Source organism: Haliotis cracherodii, unplaced genomic scaffold (assembly GCF_022045235.1).
Source record: "Haliotis cracherodii isolate W230 unplaced genomic scaffold, xgHalCrac1.p SCAF_16, whole genome shotgun sequence".
Classification (NCBI taxonomy): Eukaryota; Metazoa; Mollusca; class Gastropoda; order Lepetellida; family Haliotidae; genus Haliotis; species Haliotis cracherodii.
This window is the reverse complement of record NW_027266271.1, coordinates 31236073-31260088: the sequence shown is the minus strand read 5'-3', so window position 1 is coordinate 31260088 and position 24016 is coordinate 31236073. Positions and strand designations below refer to the sequence as shown.

At 39.5% G+C, this 24016-nt stretch overlaps 1 protein-coding gene across 1 annotated transcript; it reads left to right on the top strand.

The window, feature by feature from the left end:
- Nucleotides 1-6061: 6061 nt before the first annotated feature.
- Nucleotides 6062-16378, top strand: LOC139464069 (receptor-type tyrosine-protein phosphatase epsilon-like). The gene is made up of 16 exons (XM_071245624.1): nucleotides 6062-6223; nucleotides 6357-6444; nucleotides 7037-7113; nucleotides 7329-7365; nucleotides 7642-7742; nucleotides 9267-9392; nucleotides 9505-9650; nucleotides 10847-10982; nucleotides 11285-11431; nucleotides 11612-11633; nucleotides 12902-12936; nucleotides 13118-13237; nucleotides 13388-13504; nucleotides 14905-15044; nucleotides 15257-15389; nucleotides 15977-16378. Exons 1-16 carry the CDS (start codon nucleotides 6137-6139, stop codon nucleotides 16046-16048), a joined length of 1584 nt encoding a protein of 527 aa, XP_071101725.1. The 5' UTR covers nucleotides 6062-6136; the 3' UTR covers nucleotides 16049-16378.
- The last annotated feature ends 7638 nt before the right edge of the window (nucleotides 16379-24016 follow it).

Below are 24016 nucleotides of genomic sequence, written 5' to 3'. Positions count from 1 at the left end.
AGGCGAATTGGTGTTTTTTCATATAATTAATATTGTTCTTTTACAAAATTAGATCCTGATATTCTTAGTATTCATCGTGCCTTTATTGAATAGTATATGATAAAATTACACCAGTTTCTTATATGTGAAAAATATAAGAATGAACACACCCCACGGAGCGTGTTAAGTTTAGAACCGTATGACTAGACAAATTATTCGTTTAAAATATTTGAGTTATTCAATGTCAGTCAGACAGTTGGGTGTTGGCATCTAACAGTGTCGGGACAGCAGGTTGGGTTTTCATTGACAAAAAAAAACGGGATGGGTGTTTCAATTGTATTTGAATTACCGACCATTATTTATTGGATAAAATTCAAAACGCAGTACGTAAATTTTGTCTCTCCATTCACGTGTATCACATGACATGTGTAGAGTACCTCATACCATATGTGAACTTTCTACAACGGAGTGGAGCTGTTGTAAACCACCCCCCTCCATTCATAAGCAGGCTCACGATAAATGGCATGTGGTGACCTCAATTTCAGGAGGCTCTCTAGACGTCAGTATTTCACAAAACAGCTACACTGCCAAAACCAGGTGTTATGTGTATAACACATACCAACTCATTCGGAGTGTTGTAAAATAAACGTCACTTGTTACCATATAAGCAATGTGATCTACTGTTAGATGCGTCGACAACTGTGTACATAGTACACTAACTAAATATGGAAATATTACTATGCCCATTGAGCGTTGTAAAGAAAGTGATCATGTGACTCCCCATCGAATATGTACTTGGTGAAACTTGAGTTGAACTGATCATCGGGTTATCTTCCTGACCACTGACAGAGGACACAATACACCAAACAATTAATCTTAAGGTTTTAAAAAGCTAATCATGCTAAATTCAGAATATTCTAACATTATCTCGAGTTATAGAAATTTATCATGACAAGGGTTAACTAAGACTATGCTAAGATCACCTTTTTAAAACCTTAAGATTAATCGTAACTGTTTTTGTCAAAAGAGATAAAAAAAGACAATATAAGAATACATTGATCGATGTCTGACTATATTAAACAGCACATAGGCAAAGGTTAACTACATCACTATGTCTCTTCATTACGATGGTTCTTCAATGGGACGCCATTTGTGGTGCACACATCCTGGAACAAAGGGAACATTGAATTTGTACATGTACTCTCTTTTTTTCCTCAATGAGAATTCGTTGGACTCATGATAAGATAATAAACTCAATCAAGGTTTTGTTTCCATACAAATGCATACATCATGCAGAAACAGACTATAACATCTACAGCCAGGAATCGCAATGCCATAGCATGTACCCAAAAGTTGTGCGCCGCTCGCAAAACAAAGTATAGTCTGTATCAGAAATCACTTTGTTACATTTCATAAAAAGTACATTTTCACGAAATCACTTTGAGTATTCTATTTCTTGCTTTGTAAAATGTTTAACGAGTGATGTTTTATCAACAACAACAAAAAAAGAAGAAAGATTATATCTGATTTCTGTTGGGTATGAAACAAAATGGATTAGTAAAATAAGAATCTGTTTTAAGTTTAACTGTTAAATAATATGAATTATTTTGTCAAAAGCATGGTGTACAAATTCATACAAAACATTACAAAAAATGCTTTACACAAATATGCATTAGAGGTAGACAGATGAGAAAGGAAGAAAAAAGATTTCCTTGTAACTAATTACATATCAGTAAATAATTTGTAAAAATATTTAGATTAAAATTATTACTCACCTAAGACTTACTCTGACATTCATTCCGTCTTCAATACTGTCAGCAAAGTTAGAGTGAAAATGTCAGTCACTCAACACTACCGTTGAGTTTTATAACACATATTGACATAGATCACACACTTATTCCTGGGCTGATAATCTCAGCAGACGCAGCATCCCGAATGAGCATGGAGAAAAGGTGCTAAAAGGCGCCAAAATTCAGTCGCAATAACGTTCCATTTTGCGCGCGATGTTCACTACTATCCATTGTTTTTTGTTAATGAATGGTCAAGTAATTAGTTGCATAATTACATCTGGTCAGTTGACTCTCTATTCATCTAATTTAACCTTATACGTGTGTGAGTGTGTGTGTGTGTGTGTGTGTGTGTGTGTGTGTGTGTGTGGTCAATTAAAGCAATACATTTGTGAAACAGTGTGTGGAACAATGAAACAGACTATAAAGGGGTCTTGCTACCAAGCGCAGTGTTTTTTCAGGTTATCTAAGATGGAATCTCGCTTCGAAATTATGATATAGTCTGTATTAGAAAACCTGTTTCACTTAAAAGAAATTCAATTAGATGTTAGTTACGAAAAGTGGGTTTAAATTTATAAGTTAGTTATTGAATTGGTTTCAAGTAATTAAAGAAATTTAGAATACACACAAAAAAAACCTCAAAAGTCTTGAAATCTGAAAAGTGTAAAACGTTTCTCAACCATTCCGTTCCAAGCGAGTAGAGGCCTAACACAGGCGTAGTAAACAATTTTCCATATAAGGACTTTCATTACCACATTGTTAGATTTTGTTGTTGATAAGGTTAATGTTTGAAATATCAGTCCTCGTGTTACAAATATGTAATGAAATTAGAAAAAGACACAAACTCACAAAAAAAAAACCTTTCATTTTGAACAATAACCTCACTGTTTTTACAAAGTTGAGTTAATAGTACGAGACTTCCCTATACATGTATGTGAGATTGGGGGCGTTAATTCATTCGCCTTTCAGTTGTGTAAACAAACCCAGACACTTCTTCCCGGGTTGATATTCTCAGCAGATGCAGCCCTGAATGCGCATGGAGAAAAGGTTAAAAAAGGCGCCAAAATGCAGTCGCAATAACATTCCATTTCGCGCGCGATGTCAAGTTTCCATTTAAGGATATTCATTACTATCCATTGTTCTTTGTTAAGGAATGCTCGAGTAATTAGTTGCATGATTACATCTGGTCAGTTGACCCTGTATTCATCCAATTAACCTGATACATCACTTATACATTTACATATTAATGAGTTATCTTGCCTATTAATGAGGGATTGACGTTGACAACACCCCTCCCCGACCACACGTTTCAAATACGCTCTCGTTGATTTAAGTATTTCCTTTCAAAACAATCTCGTGTTTACACAAGCGTTTTTCCTTTCAGCTGTCCGGAAACAATTGTTGATACAACTGTTATACGAGGTTATTGGTCAAGGTTATACGAGGTCATTGATCGCATGACAACACCCCCCACCTCTCCACCCCCCAAGGTCAAGGTTATGTGACGTCATCAGTCACGTGAGGTTACTAGGTGCACTTATGACGTCATCAAATGAGGATGTGAGGATGGGTACATCTTTAATATATACTACTCGAATGGAATAGCTGCAAACTTTCATCGGGCTATTAGACTACGAGTTACGGGTCAGACGATTAGATATCGTCTCAATTCAGATCATCTCCATGCCCGACAGTCACGTGTTGTGCCCGTGCTCACAGTGCACGAATCGTCAATACTCACCTCCAGCAGCACAACATCCATGGGATGTCATGGCCAGCAATGAGTCCAGAACATTTCCCCATTCATCACGTTTGGGACATGATAGGAAGACATGTGCGTCAACGTCTTAGGCCGCCGACCGCGTTGGCTGAACTTGGTCAGGTGGTTGCCTCAAAACGCCACTGGGAGACATACGCAAAATCGTGCCGGTATTGACAAATCGTGCCGGTATTACACACTACTCATCCAAAAACGTCAAATTTGAAATTTCGCATCTAACCTCGATCGGCTTCACGATCGTTGGCGGTCATAACATCTACGGTCATACTTCACTACCGGTTGTGCTGGGTTCCCAATTCGCTCATCATTATCACACAACTACTACTAGAGACTTAGATCTCCTCAGAAACAGGAACCTAATCAGAGAGCATGTGTGTTGAACTATATTGTCTGACCTGAATGAAACTAATGAAAATATGATTTCATCGCTGAAGATGGTAAGAAGGTTTAATTCTTTGGACGATATTCTGTCCTTACATTTCAGAACACGGTCAGCATTTCATTATTTACTATTTGTACCAAGAGTACATAATATTACTGTGAATATAATCTGACATATCTAGATCATGCCTGCAAAACGTGTCCCTGGTCATCGTGATTTTAAAATCGAGTGTTCTAACCCTTGGGCGCCTAGAAATGTGGCACCCGTCACGAAAATATACGAGTAAAGTTGTTCACCCTAAAAACTCAGGAACATATGAGAGGTCAAAATGAAGAATTGCATCGGACGTTGTTCAGGTCACAGATTGGTCAAATTCGGAAATGTCAAAATGTCTTCCATATTACGTTTTGAAAGTTTAACTGTGGCCTTGAATGTCGTAACCCTGATCAAATATGTTTTAGCAAGAGTCCTATGACGCTGTGAAATAAGGACACTAAATGTTGGAGCTGTTTGAATCTTGCTTTTGTTTTCATGCCGCGGTCTCACGGCATGAGTACTGCTGTTGCAGTGTTGGCTAACAAACACGCAAATTGTGGGAGTGACCTTGTGCCATTACTGACTTTCAAAATAATTTTCACCATTGTTTTGCCTTTTACACCCAGTGAAATCTGTTTAGTTAGATAACCAAGACTATTGTCCAGCGTTTACATTATTATATGACAGAAATAAAAAGGGGAAACGCACTATTGGAACTTTTAGGTCATCCTTCTTGTCATTCAGTCTCTTGTGGAGAATATTTTGTCACACCGAATCATTATGCATCGATCTAAATATGAAGCGTTGGGGCGTTTTCACTGTCTCCTTTATTTCTAGTTTAGGCGGATAAATATGAGTGACCGTCATTGAACCATATCTGATTCATGATATCTCTGAAGCTAAGTTAAACCTTTTAGCCACATTTCCTTGCTTTGACTTTACCAATCCGAGCAGAAATTCCAATTCATATGTATAAAAGAAACAGATGAATATGTTTCATATGATGCATATACTGCTTTGGATTGCTGATACATATGCCACAATTGTTACTATAACTTAAGTTCTATATTTTCATTTTGTATCACTTTGATCAGGAAATCCAGATAAGAGTCTCTGTAAAGATACCGGATACCTTCTAGCTAATATTATCTAAAAGGGGAGTATGGACTGCAACTTGATCCGATATCAAGTAGAGGCAATCACAAGCAGGTGACTGGATTTGGACGCCTAATATATGTTATATTGCTTGACTCTCTGACTCATTCATTCAAGCATCTAAAATTCATCTTTACTTAAAATCATTCAATATCTACCCCATAATGTCTTTGTTATTCAAGGTCAGGAACCATTACCTGTGTCTACCATTGTGGGATGTGCAACCGCAGCTGTGATACTTCTGTTCTTCGTCATCATCACGGTATTGCTGGTGTAAGTACACTGTTTTCAAAACCCTTAATGGTTGCCGGGAGTACTTTACCTGTTGCTTATGTTTGTAACTGTGGTTCACATTTTCAGACGACGAAAAAGAAAACAGTCAGCAGCATCGTTGCCTGAACGAGTTGTTGGCAATAGGGATCATTGTAAATCTACGAAATCGGAAAAACACGGTAATCATTGTCTATTAACTCAAACAATTTGTGTGTGATGCCACATACCTTTACACTTTGTCTGCTTATGTGTTACATGTGTCCTGTTGGATTAAATGATTAACAAAACAGTTTCAATGTCGTTTCATGCATATGAGCTTTGGCTAAAGAAATGTTGGTCATTTGGCATGTAGAATTGTAAAAACTGTATCAAGTAACACCATCAAAAGATCAAACTAAACACACATTATCACAGCTATATGACACAGTTTTATGAAGTCGTCTCGCCTTTGTTCAATGGTACGAATCTAGTCCTTGCTCATAAATTCCAGTAAAGCAGAAGAGTCAGGAACTAATACATTCCCGAAAGAGGTCGAACTTGTATGTGTGTCATGTGTTCTCAGGTAAGAACGAAGTGAGAGACAACGCAAAAGGAGAAGTTAAAGATGAGGAAAGGGGTGAAATTAGCCAGCCACTGCAACATGACATCATTGACGTTGAGGAGGACTATGATCCGCCTGTCCTTGGACCAGATTCTGCTGTGGATCTTCAGGACAGGAACTACTACAACTTTGGGGAAGTGGGGATGGGTAGAGCGACACCAGTGTCGGAGTTGGAGGCCAAAGTTCGGCGAATGGTTGAACGACCGGAGGAAACTCAGGAGGAATTTCAGGTCTGTTATGTCTTTTTCATAATGGCATGAGGAGATACCATGTTCAGGTCAATTCGGCTGTTTTGCTGAAAGTTGTAAAGGCGACATGAGCGTCAGGCACTGATCGGCTACTGGTGTGTTTGGTTACTTTCAGGGGTTGCCGGGTGGTTTCATACACACACACCAAGAATCTCAGCTGTCGGAAAACAAAGGGAAAAACAGATTTAAAGGCTACTACCCGTGTAAGTTAGCACAGTAATAAGTAATCTACCGATTATATTGTTTATATCAAGTTTATGTAGTAAACAACTAAAACTAAAACAAACAAAACCTTTGTATTTACAAATACATACAAATGACACATGCAAGCATCACTTAGGTCTCCTGGTTAGGTGAGTTTGTCTGCTTCTTCATGCATATTAGTGATATGTCAGCAATATTAAACCTTAAGTATTTTACATCCAAAAATAAAATAAAAAAGTTCCTTCGAACTCTGAGTATACAAACAATGGCGTATACATGCATCATTAATATCTCCTGGTTAGCTGAAATAGTTCGTCAGCTTCTGAGTGCACAAGTATCACAACAGCAGAAAATCAAACCTTTTTGTGCATGTCCGTAGACATAGATGTTAGAGTGTATTGAACTAAAACACATATTCGGTGTAAGTGCATAGTTGATAATTCAAGTGGGAAGATACATGTCCACGCTTGCAAAGCATAATTCGTTTATACTATGACTATAATGCATGAGACAAACAACACGAGAACAGGGTAAAATTTATCACATTTTTAAAATGTTTCGCCCCTGATCTGGTGTTCTGTCTTTGTATAGACGACTACAACCGTGTGGTGCTGCATGACGACAACAGCGGTGGTGGAGGAGACTACATCAACGCCAGCTATGTGGACGTGAGCGTTAAGTGCTACAGTATGACCAAACATGTGTAACCTATCGTATCGTTTTATTATCAATTACAATATACACTCAGTGTGGTTTATGATGGTTTACTGTGTTATCATGATCATCGCCCTCCGTATCGTGTCACTATTTGATATAAATGATAATATATGTGCAGTGTGATTTTGGTTTGGTTTCAACCCTCACCACTAAATATATGTTGTAGGGATACAACATCGAAAAGCGCTACATCGCAGCACAAGGTATGATTTTTTGGTACATCAATGGTTGTTTTTCCACCGATGGGTCAAGACACGCTCACCTCACGAACACCTGGTACCACTAATTGATAGTGATTCATGAATCACATGATTATGACATAGTCGTAATCATGCTACAGACTCCTCTTTTGGCAGAAGTTTATTTGATTATGGAAATCGTTTTATCACTTTTATTTAATATTTTTTGATGCTGCGTGAATGAGGGCACTTTGTGCGCTGCGTATATCAAAGTACTGAAAGAGCTAATGTCGTTCACAGGGCCCTACAGACTTGAGGTTGTGGATAACTTCTGGGGGATGATCTGGCAGGAAGAATGCAGAATCGTTGTCATGGTAACTGGTTTCACCGAGGCAGGCAAGGTGATGATGCTATATTGGTGTGGCTGTCACATGTATTTTCTGTTACACCGACTTCGATACATGGTTGTGCAACAGACCCATTCTCGAGCGTTTCACCAAAATAGTATACGTCTGTATTTGCATCACGTCGGGCTTTCCTGAAAATAACTGAAATAGTGTCAAAAGCTCACTCACTCACTCAAACACATCATATGACAATGCAATATCGGATACCCGAGTGTAACATTGCATCTGAGCATTGAATTTTAACTTATCTTGATATGTAAATATGATGCAATACAACTGTAAAGGGGAAGTTGCTGTCTCCAAGACAAATGGAAACAATCAATACTACATATTCTACATTAAATGTGGTTGCATGCAAACGTTACTTTTCGCTAACACATGGTATCATCACTGATTTTCAGTGATCCAAATAAACTGAGGGGCAAACGAAACGCCACCAAATAAATATTGGTCATCCTTTTTTAACAAATTTGCCAAACAGCACGAAAACAGTTGGGAACACATAGCTGGAATGCAACTTACCTATTCTCTGTGAACATGTGCAAGTGCTTCACGTGATTTTCGAGAAAAGTTTATAAGCACTAAAAAATGCAAAGTTACACGTATGAAATTCTGGTATATAAATGAGCAAGGTTGTACTCTGTCATCACATGAAACTGTTTAAAACAACGAACATGTCTCGACTAACCGCAGAGCAGAGGGAGAGAGACATCGGTATGTTGCAAATGGGAGTATCGCAGGAGCAGGTTGCCAGGATCATGGGCTGCTTCAAGTGCACTATCGCCAGACTTGTCACACGTCACAGGCAAACTGGCAGAACTGCAGACAGGCCGAGGAGTGGAAGACCGGTATTTACGGGTGTTTCACCTGAGGTTCAGATTCCCAACTTTGACATCATCATCCGCAAACAGCCTTGGACATCCAGTCAGGACCGTTGCTAGACGACTCCGCCTGTATGGTCTCCGTGCCTGTCGACCTTTCAAAGGCATGTCGTTAACGTTTCTACACCGACGTCACAGACTGAGATGGGAGAGGACTGTACAGCAGTGACAGCACAGAAATTGGTGAAGAGTGCTCTTCAGCAACGAGAGTAGGTGCCAGCTCTTCAAGTCTGATGGGCGGGTTCGAATCTACAGACGACGTGGTGAACGGACGCCACGTTATTGCGTCCAAGAAGTGGAGCCTTATGGAGGTGGTAAAGTCATGGTCTTGAGTGGCATCAGAGGGGACCAGAAGACAGATCTGGTAATTATCGACGGAAATCTCACTGCACGCCGTTACGTTGATGAGGTTTTGCGGCCTGTGATACTGCCTTTTCTCCAACGACACCCATGGACGCTTTTTCAGCAAGACAACGCAAGCCCTCATACAGCTGTTTTGCCTATTACGCCCAGTGGAATTTGTTTCTGTAGATATTGGAGACTGGTTATTCTTTGTCCTTGACGTTTTATATTTATAACGTTTGTGTTGGGGAATATTCGTAATCTGTTTGATCGAAGTAAATACATTTAAACACAGATAAAGTGCCTTCGTTATTGGCCGGAGAAAGGTACAGAGATGTACGGGGTCATATCTGTAACCATGGATACACAGACACGCTTCGCAAACTACACGGTCACTAAGCTCTCCGTCCAACATAATCAGGTATAATATAACTTTGTTTCATTAAACGTTTGAATTGCCAAATAACCATAAGTGAAATATGATAAACACTGACTTATACATTATTCTACTAACAATTCCACTCTGTATTTAGGCTGCCAAGAAGCTGTGTCTCGAGCACCTCCACTTCACCAGCTGGCCGGATCATGGCGTCCCAGACACTTCTGCTTTAGTGGAGTTTATTAGCAAGGTGAAGGTCACATCAGTGGAGCAACCACAGCCAATCATAGTTCACTGCAGGTAGGAATGGAGCGTAATATTTGTTTGTCGTGAATGGCGTGTGCTGTTGTGTTTTTGTGTTGACTGCGCTCGCCAGCCTGCAGTCGATATGAACCTGATAATCATATATAGATTAAGAATCAAATCACCAAATATACCGCAATACATTTACACAGAGAGTGAAAATAAATGGGTCACATATTGCTTGTGACAAAGGTTAATGGGAGTAGCGCCGCAACCGTTTTATTTAAACTGGACCATGCATGCATAACCTCGTTGTGTTACGCACGGTTATCAATGTAATCAATGGAATGTCCCTGCATGTTAGAAATGAAGGGAAATACTCCTTTTATCTGTTTTCTAGAAAGTAAGAACATAGTTGTTATCTGGTTGAGGGATGTCCAGATATGCTTCTGAAGTATAGTGTTATTTGATGCAGGACTTAACAATATCCCAAGCGAAAAAAAGGAATGCACAGCAAACCCCTTCATATATTTTGACAGATTGGTTAAATGATGTCGAGTTTAAATATAGCTATATTAAACAAGTTGAATACTTAAGAGGGACCAGAGAATATACTTCAACTAACTATTTTGTGCATTACAATGTTCCCAGAAGAGATAATGTAAACAGTATAGTATGTGTTCCACCAGATTCCAAGATTTATTGTGTATTTGGAGGTATAAACATAAAACCCAGGTTGTGCACCGGGGTTTTTTCATTGAAGGCTTCTAAATAAAATAACGATAATAAATTCACATACTGCTTATTTATTAACCTTTAACTAAAAGATCAATACGAAATGAGTGACATCGTTCAGTTGCAACCTAAGCTCCGCCCATCCTAACAACTGCCGATCAAGACACGATTATTTATACCGCTTTGGTGTCAGGATCATGTAATCAGTAATAGTAATCAGTTCACCCATTCCATAAACCAAACAATTACGCATGTCACTATTCGGTGATTACCAACAGTTGAGTATAATTGTCAGACAGTGTATCTGGGTAAACCTATCTCAACACGAGAACAGAGACATGTGTATGCACAACGGTCAGAAAGAACAGAAGTGAAACAAAATATATGTAATCTATGAAAATGAGAACACGACAGGCCGTTGTGTTAAAGGAGTATCTTGTAATGAAGGTATTGAAGTACATTGGTTTGTTCAAGCTGATAATTATTTCAACATCTTTCTGTTTTAACAACAACTCCAGTGCCGGTATAGGCAGTACAGGGACCTACATAGCTGTCGACAATCTGATGGAGCAGGCCAAGATGGAGGGCGTGGTTGACGTTGTCAGCATCGTCTCTAACATGAGGAGACAGAGGACGAACATGATCCAGACAAAGGTAGGCGCATCTGTCGTGTAATTCCGCAGCCATAAAACAGCTTGTCATAGTAGCCTGTTCATAATAGAGTTTCGGCCAGGCAAACCAGTGTTCTATGATCAATGTCCCACGCCGTCCGGGGAGGGCCAATCAGTCCAATTTAGTCGCGTCTCATACAACCAGTAGTGTTGTGCACCTGTTCTAACCCAGTTCTCCACAGGGGCAAACGTCATGGAGAGAAGTCATTAAATTGAATCAAGATTGGGAAATCATTCGTTGCTGCTGCTGATTTTGTTAACCCTATCACTCTCTGATATCTGTAGGAGCAGTATCTGTTCATCTACCAAGCGGTGGCGATGTGGTCGTCACAGGGGGACACGTCTTTGGATTCAAACTTCCTCAAAAGGTTGAACCTTGATGACTTGACTAACATAACCATGGGAAACAAGACCGTACAACAGCATCTTGAGGTAGGTACATATGTAACGTTGTGGTTTTGCAAAATAGATGAAAATTCTTAAAATGGATTAATTTACTGACACCTGTGCGACGTTTCGTGCAAACATCAACAACTCGTTTAAGAGTGACTAGATTGCAATCCATACTATTGTCAATTATCATGCGTCATTTGAAATTTGAATTTGTTGTAGGCGCTACAAGCTCGCCCACCCAGTAAGTAGAATAGAATATTGCATGTATATATAAGGAATATTATTTATGGATGTCAACTTCTTTATTATGAGGAACACAACGCAAACGGAAGGCCTTGGGGGTAATTAGCACTGATGGGTAATAGAATGGAAATGACAATGGACAAATTGAAGCCAACTAGATAATTAGCGCCGACAATGGTCAAAGCAATAAAAATAGGTTCCCTGGTCACGGTTCATGGATGGCTGGTGTATCCTGATTTAATCGCTTCTTGTAGTTAAATTTGTCGTCAGCGGTTTTTCACGGTAGACAGGACTTTGGTGGCTTCCCGCATGATGTTATGGCCTTGGCTGTTGAGGTTGTATTCGGAAATAGCGGATTTCAGGATTAGTTTGTTGGCAGAGGTCTGATGTTCTTTGGGTCTGGTGTTGAGGGGTCTGAGGGTGTCTTCAATGTATTGTCCCACAGTTATGAAGATAATCGATGAGATGTTGATGTGACCTCAATTAGTTGCATGCTGTTTTTGACTTATTTATTATCCATCAATATTAAACGAGAAAATAATTTGAGTATATATGGCAGCACCAGCATGAAATACTGCTGTCAGTAGGTGCTGCAAAGATCGACCTCACTTTGGGACGAAACAATGCAGACGCATATCACATAACACAAGCCTTTATACAAACACTTTTTGTTTAGTAGTTGTCAGCGAAATAATCGAATGAATCATTCGTACCCTGCTAAATGAATAGAAACTAGCCAAAGTTCAAGGCAACTTGGACAAAGGTCAGCATCGCCAAGACTGGTTTAAAGAGACCATTTGACCTTATTAAAGACATCAAGTATTGACATTGTGTATTTGGCAGTTATCTTACCTTCTCCGTGTTCTTCCAACTTTCTTATCTGTTCAGTCCCTTCCTGCTGATGATACACTCTGAACGATTAGATCAGTTTGATCAATGGTTTGAAGAAGACGGACATATGTTTCTCTCTACAAGTATTCCTACGCGCCGGCCTACATTGTTACGTTTGCTCACGTGACAGAAACTCTCTTGAGATGACCTCACTCAACGATCCCATTGAATATCGCAAAACATTGATCGCTGAATCGTTACATAGGCATGTGTCATATGAAATGCAGTACAATGTAACTCGTGAATGGGACATGTCTGTCCTCTAAAATAAGTAATCAGTTCAAAAGATGCGAAACTAGTTTGTCACAAACATTACTTCTATAATCGGGTCTTCAGTGTATCTGATGAATGCACTTTGACTTATGTGTTATCTAGTGGACAGTGAGCGGAACTCCATCGCAACAGTGCCTGTAAGTACAAAAGCCCATGCGTCCAATTTCATAGGGTGCATGCATACAAATTTAACATCAATTTAACACAATATGACAAAACGAGCAAGAACTATGTCAAATAATAAACGACTCATGTTTTCTGCGTTCGTGTTCAGTGGAATCCCATGGCAGCTTGCAGCCTAATCTCCTGTTTTTTCAGTCTTATACATCGAACAATGGTTTCTACATCATGAGTTCATATCCCAACAAAGAAGATATTTGGAACGCGGTGTATAACACTGATTCTTGCACACTCATCACGTGGGGTCAAGAGAATCAGGTCAGCGACGACAATTTACAAAACATTTGCTTTACAAACGTATGCATCTTCTTTCTACATAAACCATTCGAGTCACAACAGTACCAATATTGTCGACGTTTGTGTTCCTAAAACTTCCTTGCTTGAAACATGAGGTATTTATCCTAATAGGCGCACTTCCCGTCATCAGACAAGGACGTTACAACATCCAGGTTCACAGCCAGCATGCGCAGTAAGGCTGTGCTGTCAGATGGAATCTCAGTCACCACTATTGATCTTGGATTAAAGGTAAGTGGAATTATGTATAGAGTGGATAGGGCGTCTGCCCGGATAGTAGAAGGGCTATGGTTCGATCCCCGACCGCGTCATAATAATGATGTTGGAAGATGATAGTTGTTACCCTGTACGCTCAGCATTATGGACATACATAAAGCCTAGTCAACTCGAAGTCAGTAGATTGTGTCCGAGTGTGTGTGTGTGTGTTTGTGTGTGTGTGTGGGGGGGGGGGGGGGGATCTACTGCCGCATGGTATCTAAGTAGGCTAGAACCACTGAACCGATATTAGTCCACTCAGTCACTCTCACACTCAGATACATATGCATGCACTGCTATATACATACAATGAACCTAATTTCACCCCACCTCTTATGCGGTAAACACATTTCAAGTCGATATATTCTGATTTGTCCATGTTCTCACCGGGATACTGAATCTTGTTTATCCTGTCAGGACGGAACAGCCCTCCCCCAACTGAGAACGAGCCTAGTATAGCAGGAATATATTAGTTCTAGATTGCCTAAGTACCACTACATTTAACAATACACACAGGGGCCAGGGTAATATTGTGAAACCAGTTTATTCAATATGCTCGCACAACGAGAAATATCTTATTGTGTGTGGGAAATTCATCTCGACGATTGTTGATTCAGTACCATACCATCTTTGTTGTTTACATGGCAAACATATATGACTTTGCCTCCAACAAAATCTCAATAAACTGATTTATCCTTAACAGCCAGTTAACACACACCACTCACTCTGTCTTCTACCTATAGACCCTGTGGGAAGTTTGTGGTAAGAGGAGACTAAAATCGATCGGATGATGAGACTCGCTGACTTGATTGATTGTGTATCATCATACCCGACAGCATGGGACGTGGCTCATTATATCAACCACTGGGTTGTCTGAGTCGGACTCGGCTAGCTATATGTTGCTGGGATACCGCTGGAATATAGCATTCACTCACTATGTCCTGAAGGTTCTGTCGGTATAAATTCCAATATAGTTAATTGACGGATTATTTTCAATTGATTACGTTGAAATAACTTGAGGACTGATTCATGTGTGAAGTTTGGTGACACAATCACTGATCTTCCCATGTCTCAGGATAATGCCACCACCACCACCACCACCACCACCACGATCCACAACTACCACCTGACTGGGAGTGTGCGTGATCCAGGTGTCGCTGAGCTGATAGACAACTTGCTCACATGGACGTGCAAGGCTCTAGACGAGCTCTTAAGAAATTAGTGTTTTGATAATTTCTTTCGTTTTTTAAATTTCGCATTAAAAACATAGATTTCAATTCAGTTAATAAACGAATTATTTCAATCGGTTACTGTGAAACAAGGCTGATTCACGTGTGAAGTTTGGTGACATAATCACTGATCTACCCATGTCTCAGGATGATGCCACCACCACCACCACGATCCACAACTACCACCTGACTGGGAGTGTACGTGATCCAGGTGTCGCTGAGATGATAGACAACTTGCTCACATGGACACAGGATCCAGAACGAGGCTCCAGTGTGATTTTGTCCAGGTATATAGGTTTCGTTCTCCACACTTTTTACCGTGATCTCATCATGCACCTACTGGTGTCTGCCATGTCAGCTCTGATGTCGGTCCAAGCTAATGTCTCTGTGTTCTGGTACGAATTCTGCGTCCAGCTAATCATTGTTGTAAGCTAGCTGTGCTCTTCACTACTTAATATTGGTCACAGCTAATGCTATCATATCTCTGTGATGTCCCCAGGACTGCCACTGAATCCTTGCTCCTGGTGCTGCTTGTGAACATCGCCAGCAGACTGAAGGACGACGGAACTGTTGACCTCATCACTGATATGGGGAGGCTGTATGCTCGTCATGGAGGTGCACCCTGTACAATGGTAGGTCGCAATGGTTGCAGCATGAACTATAGAATGAAAAGCTTTTTTACAAAAGTACAGTAAAGTACGGTTATAACGAACTCAAAGAGACTACTATTTTTAGTTCGCTATAACCGTAGTTCGTTATAAACATATATACAGCATAACTACAGCAAATAGTCGGGACCAAAAAAAGTAAGTTCGTTATATCCGTCAGTTTGTTATAAGCGTGTTCGTTATAACCGTAGGTTACTGTACACAAAAATGAGAACTGTGAGAAAAGTAATTCTGTAAACGGCATACTGATCGATGTCTCCGCATATACAGGCAGTTCGTGAAACGAGACATTTTTAAAACAAAATTGCAGTATGATAAGCTGTGTAGAAATGCGATAGTCACGTAAACTGGTGAAACTAGTGAAACTAGTTCCACTTATCTCAATTCTGGCAGAGACTATCTCTGAGATGGATGTCAGTCGAATGGAGGAACGGCTCTGACATCATCTGACTATTATTTGTGGCATAACATGCTTTCGACCTGATTTGTTTAGGCTAGCCTAGTGTTGTAATCCACAGTGGAACCAGCTCATGTCAATGTTGTCATTTCAGGATGACGTCCGTTTCTGTCTGGAGTTTTCTCGACAGTTCCTGGAGACTTTCGGAACGTACGCCAACATCTGATCAATAGGTCCCCTGAACATGTTCGATATTTTTTTCTTTAATTCCTTAGTTTTATGATACTGTTTCTAGAATTGTGTTTGTGTAATTGTGCAGTACATAAATCGGGCAGATGTCCCATTACTTGTTAGAATGACTTGTTCCCCACTTCCTGTCTCGTTGTCATGGTTTCTTATGTTCAAACCGTATGTGTATTGACCAATACAAATCTCCTCTATATCACCCCGAAGTGTAGAATGATCGTGTGTAGGTGTCATGATGATACACATGCACCTTTCTAACCATGTTAACATAAATACGGTTAATGATGTCATGCTGGTCCAGAAGGTCAGGAGTATGTGAAACAAGCAAAGTTTGACATTATCATTCTACTTCTGGCCGGAGTGGGTGGAAAATAATATTGACAATTATTTTACTATCTTTTATGTCCGTTTCAGTTACTTTTGTCAGCTTTAGCTTCACGTTAAATTGACGGATAAGTGACGGATACGCCGCAAGCTGCGCATTTCTTAATTCTGTCACCATAATGTGAGGATTGCCGGTTTGACTCACACAAGTAGCCCCGACTGAATGACATAAAATTATACCAGTATATCATGCGTGTTAAGGAATAAGTTCTCGCGTAATGTCCCGTTGTCACTCATAGGTTGATAATCACTCATTGTATGGCGCTAACGTATCCATTTGTTAAATTAAACCTGGGTTTGCGACTTGACGAATCAATGGATTCAGTACAGGGCTGCCACAACACCCCTATACATATGCGAAAGGAGGCTTTTAAATACATGATCAGAAATAATTTGTGATTATCGTCTAAACACTGAGGGATCTTCATCTCGTACTATGGTATATACCGTTCTGGTATCGCCTTTATCTAGTACAGTCGCAGTTGAACAGAATCTTCATGAGATAATATAAAGTTACTGTGATTTAAACGCGTTGTCGTTCAAAATCCTCAACTACGCCGTTGGCATGGCATTTGTAAGTCCGAGTCTTTGTTTTGTTCCATTCACTTCTATTTATCAATTATGTATTACAACTGGATGCTGCTAATTTAAGCATGTTTCTGTATCCTCATCTCTGTTGTATTATTCCCTTACTGTCAGACTTCCTTAATAAACTGTTCAGCTGTGTCATACTTCATGATTGGTATTGTGTATACATATAACTAAAATGAGTCAAATACTTAGTGGATAGCACGTGGATGTCAACAAGTTAATTTGAAGTCTATAACCATGTAAATGTAAGCGAGCACGTGATTACACATCAAGAACATAACGTGGAGCGTTGCAACCAGGAAACACACCACGTGCAGAAACTTGCTGTAACCCATCCAGGTAGACAATAGCTTTGCGTGTTTTGTACACGGAGGACGACATTGAAATAAGTCGACACATACTATTAGTTATGGTGTCTTTAGTTGCCGTATACGGTGTCATATTAGGTTAGCAGAAAAATATGTTTGCTGCTAACCTAATATGACACTGTCTGACGCCTCGCCCAATATTTTTCTGCTAACATGATATGACACTGGCTGACGCCTCGCCCAATATTTTTTTCTGCTAACCTAATATGACGCCTCGCCCAATATTTTTCTGCTAACCTAATATGACACCGGCTGACGGCTCGTCCAATATTTTTCTGCTAACCTAATATGACACCGTATACGGCAACTAAAGACACCATGACGAATTTATTATGCCGAAAAGTTTACACTATTTGGTATCTTTGTCGCACGTTTCATGTCAAAACTTAAAACTCAAAACTTTACACTTACAACCTAAGACATTGAGGGTCAAAGGGAGACTACTCTTCAAACCTCAGAGGCGAAACCTTGTTGATAAATTTAACTTTATATAATCTTATTAAAGTCACGAAAGTGATCCAAAAAACATGAACGTCCTTGCACATCACAAGTAATGATATTAAAACACAAAACAGTGTCGAATAACGAATTTCTGTACTAGAATTGTCATGTGAGGTGGGTGTTGAAAAATCCAAGATGGCTGTTACTGACGGTATACGGTTTAGGTCAATATCAACCATCTTGGATTTTTACTGACGATATACGGTTGGTTGGTTGGTTTGTTGTTTAACGCCGCACTCAGCAATATTCCAGCTATATGACGGCGGTCTGTAAATAATCGAGTCTGGACCAGACAATCCAGTGATTAATATCATGAGCATCGATCCACACAATTTTGATCGATGACATGCATCAACCTAATCAGCGAGCCTGACCACCCGATCCCGTTAGTCGGCTTTTACGACAAGCAAAGTCACCTTTTACGGCAAACATGGGTTGCTGAAGACCTATTCTACCCCGGAATCTTCACAGGTCGACGGTATACGGGCTCATATGGGGTCAGTAGTTCTGCTATCTGATTGGTCAATTTCACTTTGAGGCATAACAATGCACAATATAACCATACACTGCAACTGTAGACCAAGTCAGGATGATGTACCCACACTCATTGTATAACCTGCAGGCCACATTAATGTTCGAACATTTCATTCACCGGAAATGGGGGGACCACCAGATATGGGCTTCGCACATTGCGCCCATGTGGGGATGGAACCTGTGTCTCAGGCTCCCTGACCCAAGTGAATATTTGGTCACTCAGCAATATTCCAGCTAAATGACTGCGGTTTGTATTACATCGAGTCTGAACCAGACAATCCAGTGACTGTCACCATGATCATCGTTCTTTGCAATTAGGATACGACGAAATTCAAAAACCGCTTCCTTAATCATAAGAAATCTGTTCCTAATATATCATAAGCATGTAAACCTCTATCAATTAGTAACCATGCCAGGTGTTCGCGAAAGAACGAGCGTATCTTGCCCAATCGCAAACACATGCAAAGGCACCAATACAGCGCGTCTTTTGGGAAACCAGCTATTTCCAAAGCTGATTTATAACGTGTCTGTTTGCAGATGTATATGATTAACATGTAACGGATGCATGTGTATCTTTAAGGCTTCAATACAAGTTAATTTGTATTCATCAAGCCTTAATGTGGTCATACAGAAGCAGAGTTGCAACTACATGTGTATTTGTGGCCGAATTATATGAATATATGGCATAAACGAGACATTGCTATTGCGTTAAATTTTCAGAAATTGTATATTGCTTATTTTATTTATTTTATTGCACAGCCATACCCTATTGTTTAGCATGAATACAGGGCAGGTAGCGATATCAGATAACCTACAAAGATATCTTTTCCTTTTCCAATGAAATACTTGTAGTCTCAAGACATGCTTTGGAAAATTTGAATTGACAACGTTTTGCACCTCTAATTTCGAGACGCAGTAGGTGTATATGTGAATCACTGCCGTACGATTATTCAATGTTTCATGATATGTATTTACACAAACCAGTTATCAGACAGAATAATGTGCTTTATCATATAATTAATGGGTAGGCTTCTCGGCAGGACAAAGCCAACGGATAAAAACGATATCCGTGGGGGTCATATGCGGATAGAGATGCAAATATCAAAGGTCAAGTAGGGACTACTTTCAGTGTTTATAAATAAACATGGCGTCGCCTTTGTCATTCGGCAATCGAGTCAGAATTAACCATCGGGAATCTGGATAAACTACAGAGATAATTGTTATCATTATGAAAAGAACAGTCTAATATACTTAAAATCAGTGTCTAACTGTGATGTCGCTGAGGCATTTGATGTCTCACAGACTAGGGTTAGAGTAGCTTCCCTTTGACAAAGAGCAGTTACTCTAGCGGACAGACCGATGGATTGCCGCAAAATGCAAGTAAAAACAATTGTTGATTTGCGTATATGTTGCTTCGCCACAGTATAAGAAACAGATTTCAGTTGGAACTATATTGGCTACTGTCACTGTCCGACTGACACATCACTTACCCTGTGACGTAATAAATATTCATGCGCGCATTCAAGGAAAACTCGCAATGTTTAGGTAATGTTTGTGAGAGAGGGAAAGCGATTTTCAAACACAGAATTAAAGAATGTCATTATATGATAAAGTCATTATCACGCTTGTGTGTTTGGGGATGGTAAATATCCTGTAATGGGAATAAACACTATTTATTTAGCTCCCCAAGGATCGCTAAATGCAAAGTTTATTCCTAATGCAGGATATTTACCATCCCCATACACACTCGCGTGATAACCTCTATAGCTGTTCTGTATTTCCCGACACTGATACCCATGGTGATACAAAGAGCCTGACCTGTCCCTTCCTCCCCTTGAATTATGTCCTCGTACACTCACTTATCAATAAGCTTTATCAGAAAGCTCTGTACAGTAATTCAGGTCATTGCGGCCTTAAATTATATCCATTCATCAACACTGTGTACAAATGAATGAATATTTAACTCTTCCTTGGAAATCACAACGTTTATGCAAAGGGACAACTTACATCATTTCCTGTCTGATCAGAAGGAGGAAATCATATGCACAACCGATAAAACTCTTTCAAAGTTATCGCCAAACCTGAGGAAAAGAGACTAAATTCTGAATTAATGCTGTCAGTTTTATATTGCTGTATTTCAATTTGTGTATCCATAATGCCTCTCATATTCATACATCAGTAAATGAATAACTATGTGTTCAATGTTTCATTTATTACATTATTTCACATGTCTCTCCAGCACCTGTCGCGGAGTTCACGTTAATGTAGTTTAGGAGAAAGGGCAAACAAAACACACTTCCCCCTGTGTAATGCTGCACCACCCGTACTAAACCACCACCGAACCACGTTCCACAAACTATATTATGAGTATGTGTCTGTCTGAAGGTAATAACACAATAGTCAAAGATAAACTGAATCAACGCATCGACTGTATCGTGTGGCAATGGGAAACTGCATTGTCACGTGTTTGGTGTGGTCCAATGACGTCGTTAACGTACAAAGGACGCAGACTAGTGTTGAAACCGGATTTTGATATACTCCAGTATATAAAGGAAAGTAAAGGAAACTGCGCTTCATGTACAGTTTCAATAAAAATAGTCTAATATGAAATAATGCATCTTACAATACATATTCATTAAGACATCTCCTCGACTTTAATGTCGTGATTCAGTTTGCACGTGCATGTTCGTGCACGGCGTAGAATTTGGGTGTCAGCTTGTTTAATGGGAGCACGCTACATGCACACGTGTTTTTTAAATGTGAACAGCGTACAATGACCCTTTAGCTATCAGGTGCTCATAAATGCCACTGTCAATTAACATCTATGCGCCGTGGATATGTTTAAAAAAAGAAAGTTGACAGATATTTTACTGTTCATCGAAACACAATTTCATCTCTGAAGACTTCTCCAGCAAGGCAACGCTCATGACTTGAGTGCATGTATGACCGGTCGTCCACGTATGGCGTCACGACAAAAGGACAACCATATTCGGTTGGTGCATCTACGGATCGATTACCAAACTGCCATATTAACAGCCTGGGCAATTCCTGGATTTGAGACCAATTTGTGGCAGAACCGTACGCAACCGTTTGAGGGGGCACAACAACCGTCCCCATCCTCCAGTAATACTCCAAAATATTCTTCCTCGTAAAGCCCATTTTGAAACTATAAAGCGCTTATGCATGCTAGATGATAATATTCAAATTTATATTCGGCAAGAATGGTTATTCTAAATAATGTATTTCGATGAAAACCATAATTCCAAGCAGCTATAAGCACCAGGTTTTGGTGTCTACATTTCTCAACTTGTGAGGTACAATGGAGCATGCTCTGTCTTTGAAGATGTCTTACAACGCTTGTGCACATGTTGTGTAAACAGGGTACAACATTCAAGGCATCAGTAAAGCTTTCAAAAAGTATGATGGTAGACATGTGAAGGACGTTTGACGCATTAGTGATCAAATAATGTCCCTAGTTTGACTTGAACCATATATTCCCGTCTTTTTCACGTGAACAACTAACATGCCTTTGCATGTATTTTTGACGAGTGCCACCGAAGGAGCAGGATACGCTGACATTTTCGTGAACACCTGGTATCACATTTTTATAGTGATTAATAAACACATGCTTATGAAGTAGTGTGAATCGTTAAATGAAAATGGCTTTGGTTTCACACAAGTAGTTACACTACTTTGTTTTCTAACAGTTATCTCCATCGGCGTTTAGGATCAACTCGATTTTCTTTTTTCTTTTTAATACCTGCATTTAACAGCAATATAATTAATCTAGTATTTTTGCCTGGTCTTGTAACATATCATCTGACATAAAATATAATGCTTTGGGTCTGGTGTTGTCTAGCTGCTACATGAAACAAAATGAATTGTCCTTCGGTGATTTGGATATGGAATGGCTATCTATGAATACAAATAACGCAAGTGAAGACAATGAATACTGTAAAATTACTGAGGTGATCGAAATTGATTTGTTGAGCCATATTGACTTTCATGCTTTGTTTTCGGAAATGACAGGAATCTAGCACCAAGACAATGCGAATGAAATTTAACAATGTTGTTGACTAGATCTACCCTGCTCAGATGTGGCCGCCGACACAGATCAAAGTGACTGCCCCTGATCAATCCCAAACTAGACGTATCGGAAAAAACTCCAAGATTTTGAGAAACCAAGACACAGCAAATCTAAAATGAAAAACACTAAATTAATAGGCTCAATGAAAATGTTCTATGGTAAGACAAATAAAATTGATCTAGCTTTTAAAAAATAAGACATAAAAAGGTAAGGAAAGAAACTTAAATTTTGAAAAAACAAAAATGCTTGCCTACCTGTTTTACCGATAGGTCATCGGGGACGAGAAAATACACGTAGACGGAATTACTATTCCGGTTGCTGAGTTGGCCGACATTCTAGGCCGAGAAGCGGCGGCACATGAGGAAGGACGGGGCACAGAAAAGGAGATGGCATCAGGTCATACAGTAGGTCCATTTCAGTTGACAAGAAACACCAGCCAAGTGAAGTATTACAGCACACGCGACAAATCACAAACTCCAAATATAACACACCCTGACGTTGGGAATTAACACAAAACACACAAGTTTCAGAGCACTCCATTCAATCCCCACCAGTCCATTCCACTTCGCCCGAATTGGTTTGCGATTATCCAAACAGAAGCAACACATTCATAAATCAGTGATATTCCCAATTTGCTAGTGCCATGAGAGGGTTCATGCGCTGGGGTATTTTCCAAAACTGTCCCATAAACATTTTCAACGGCACTAAATATAAATTTCAACCTCATGCTCACTTTCCTGTTGCCTATTTTTAAGATTTCATTAATTCCAAATGTCGTTTGTCAATGTGTTCAGAGATTAAAATTATGTTGATTTTGACACATGTTCAGATTATGTTGTATATATTCATAGAACCTTTTTTCGTTGCGTAACTGAGTATGAGTGGGGAAACGTATGTGACCGAGAGCTGGCCGACAAAATAACATTGTTGCAATGTTCTTCCACGAAACCAGAGAATTTCAAATTTAAGCAAACGTTGTTACGATATTATTCGGCGATACCAATAGACTAAAAAGTAAGAAATTATAAGAATTGAACCCCAGTTTGGATGGGTTCATTGAAGTGTGAACGATTTAAAAGCGATGGATAAACTTTCATGTGAACCTACGAGCTTGCTTCTTATATGAACAATACGCTCACTACAAACAAGATAAACACTTACACCACTCGTTTGTACATGTACATGTCTAGGATTTCAGGTAGAAACCAAACAATATCATTTAGAATTAGTCATTTCATGATATTATTTTTGTATTATATAATGAATAATGTTATCGATGCGATAAACCGATCCAATAAACTTGGCATCACGATCTGATAAACATGCAAATGAGGAAACTTCTTTCGTAGGGATGGAAGTTTACTGAACTATCAATGTGACTTTGTCCTAATCTGGCCTTATACATTGGCGTTGCACGGTTGAAAATCACATACCTCTACTATATTGATTGGAAACTAATAACTCAGTCCCACTTTTCTTTTAT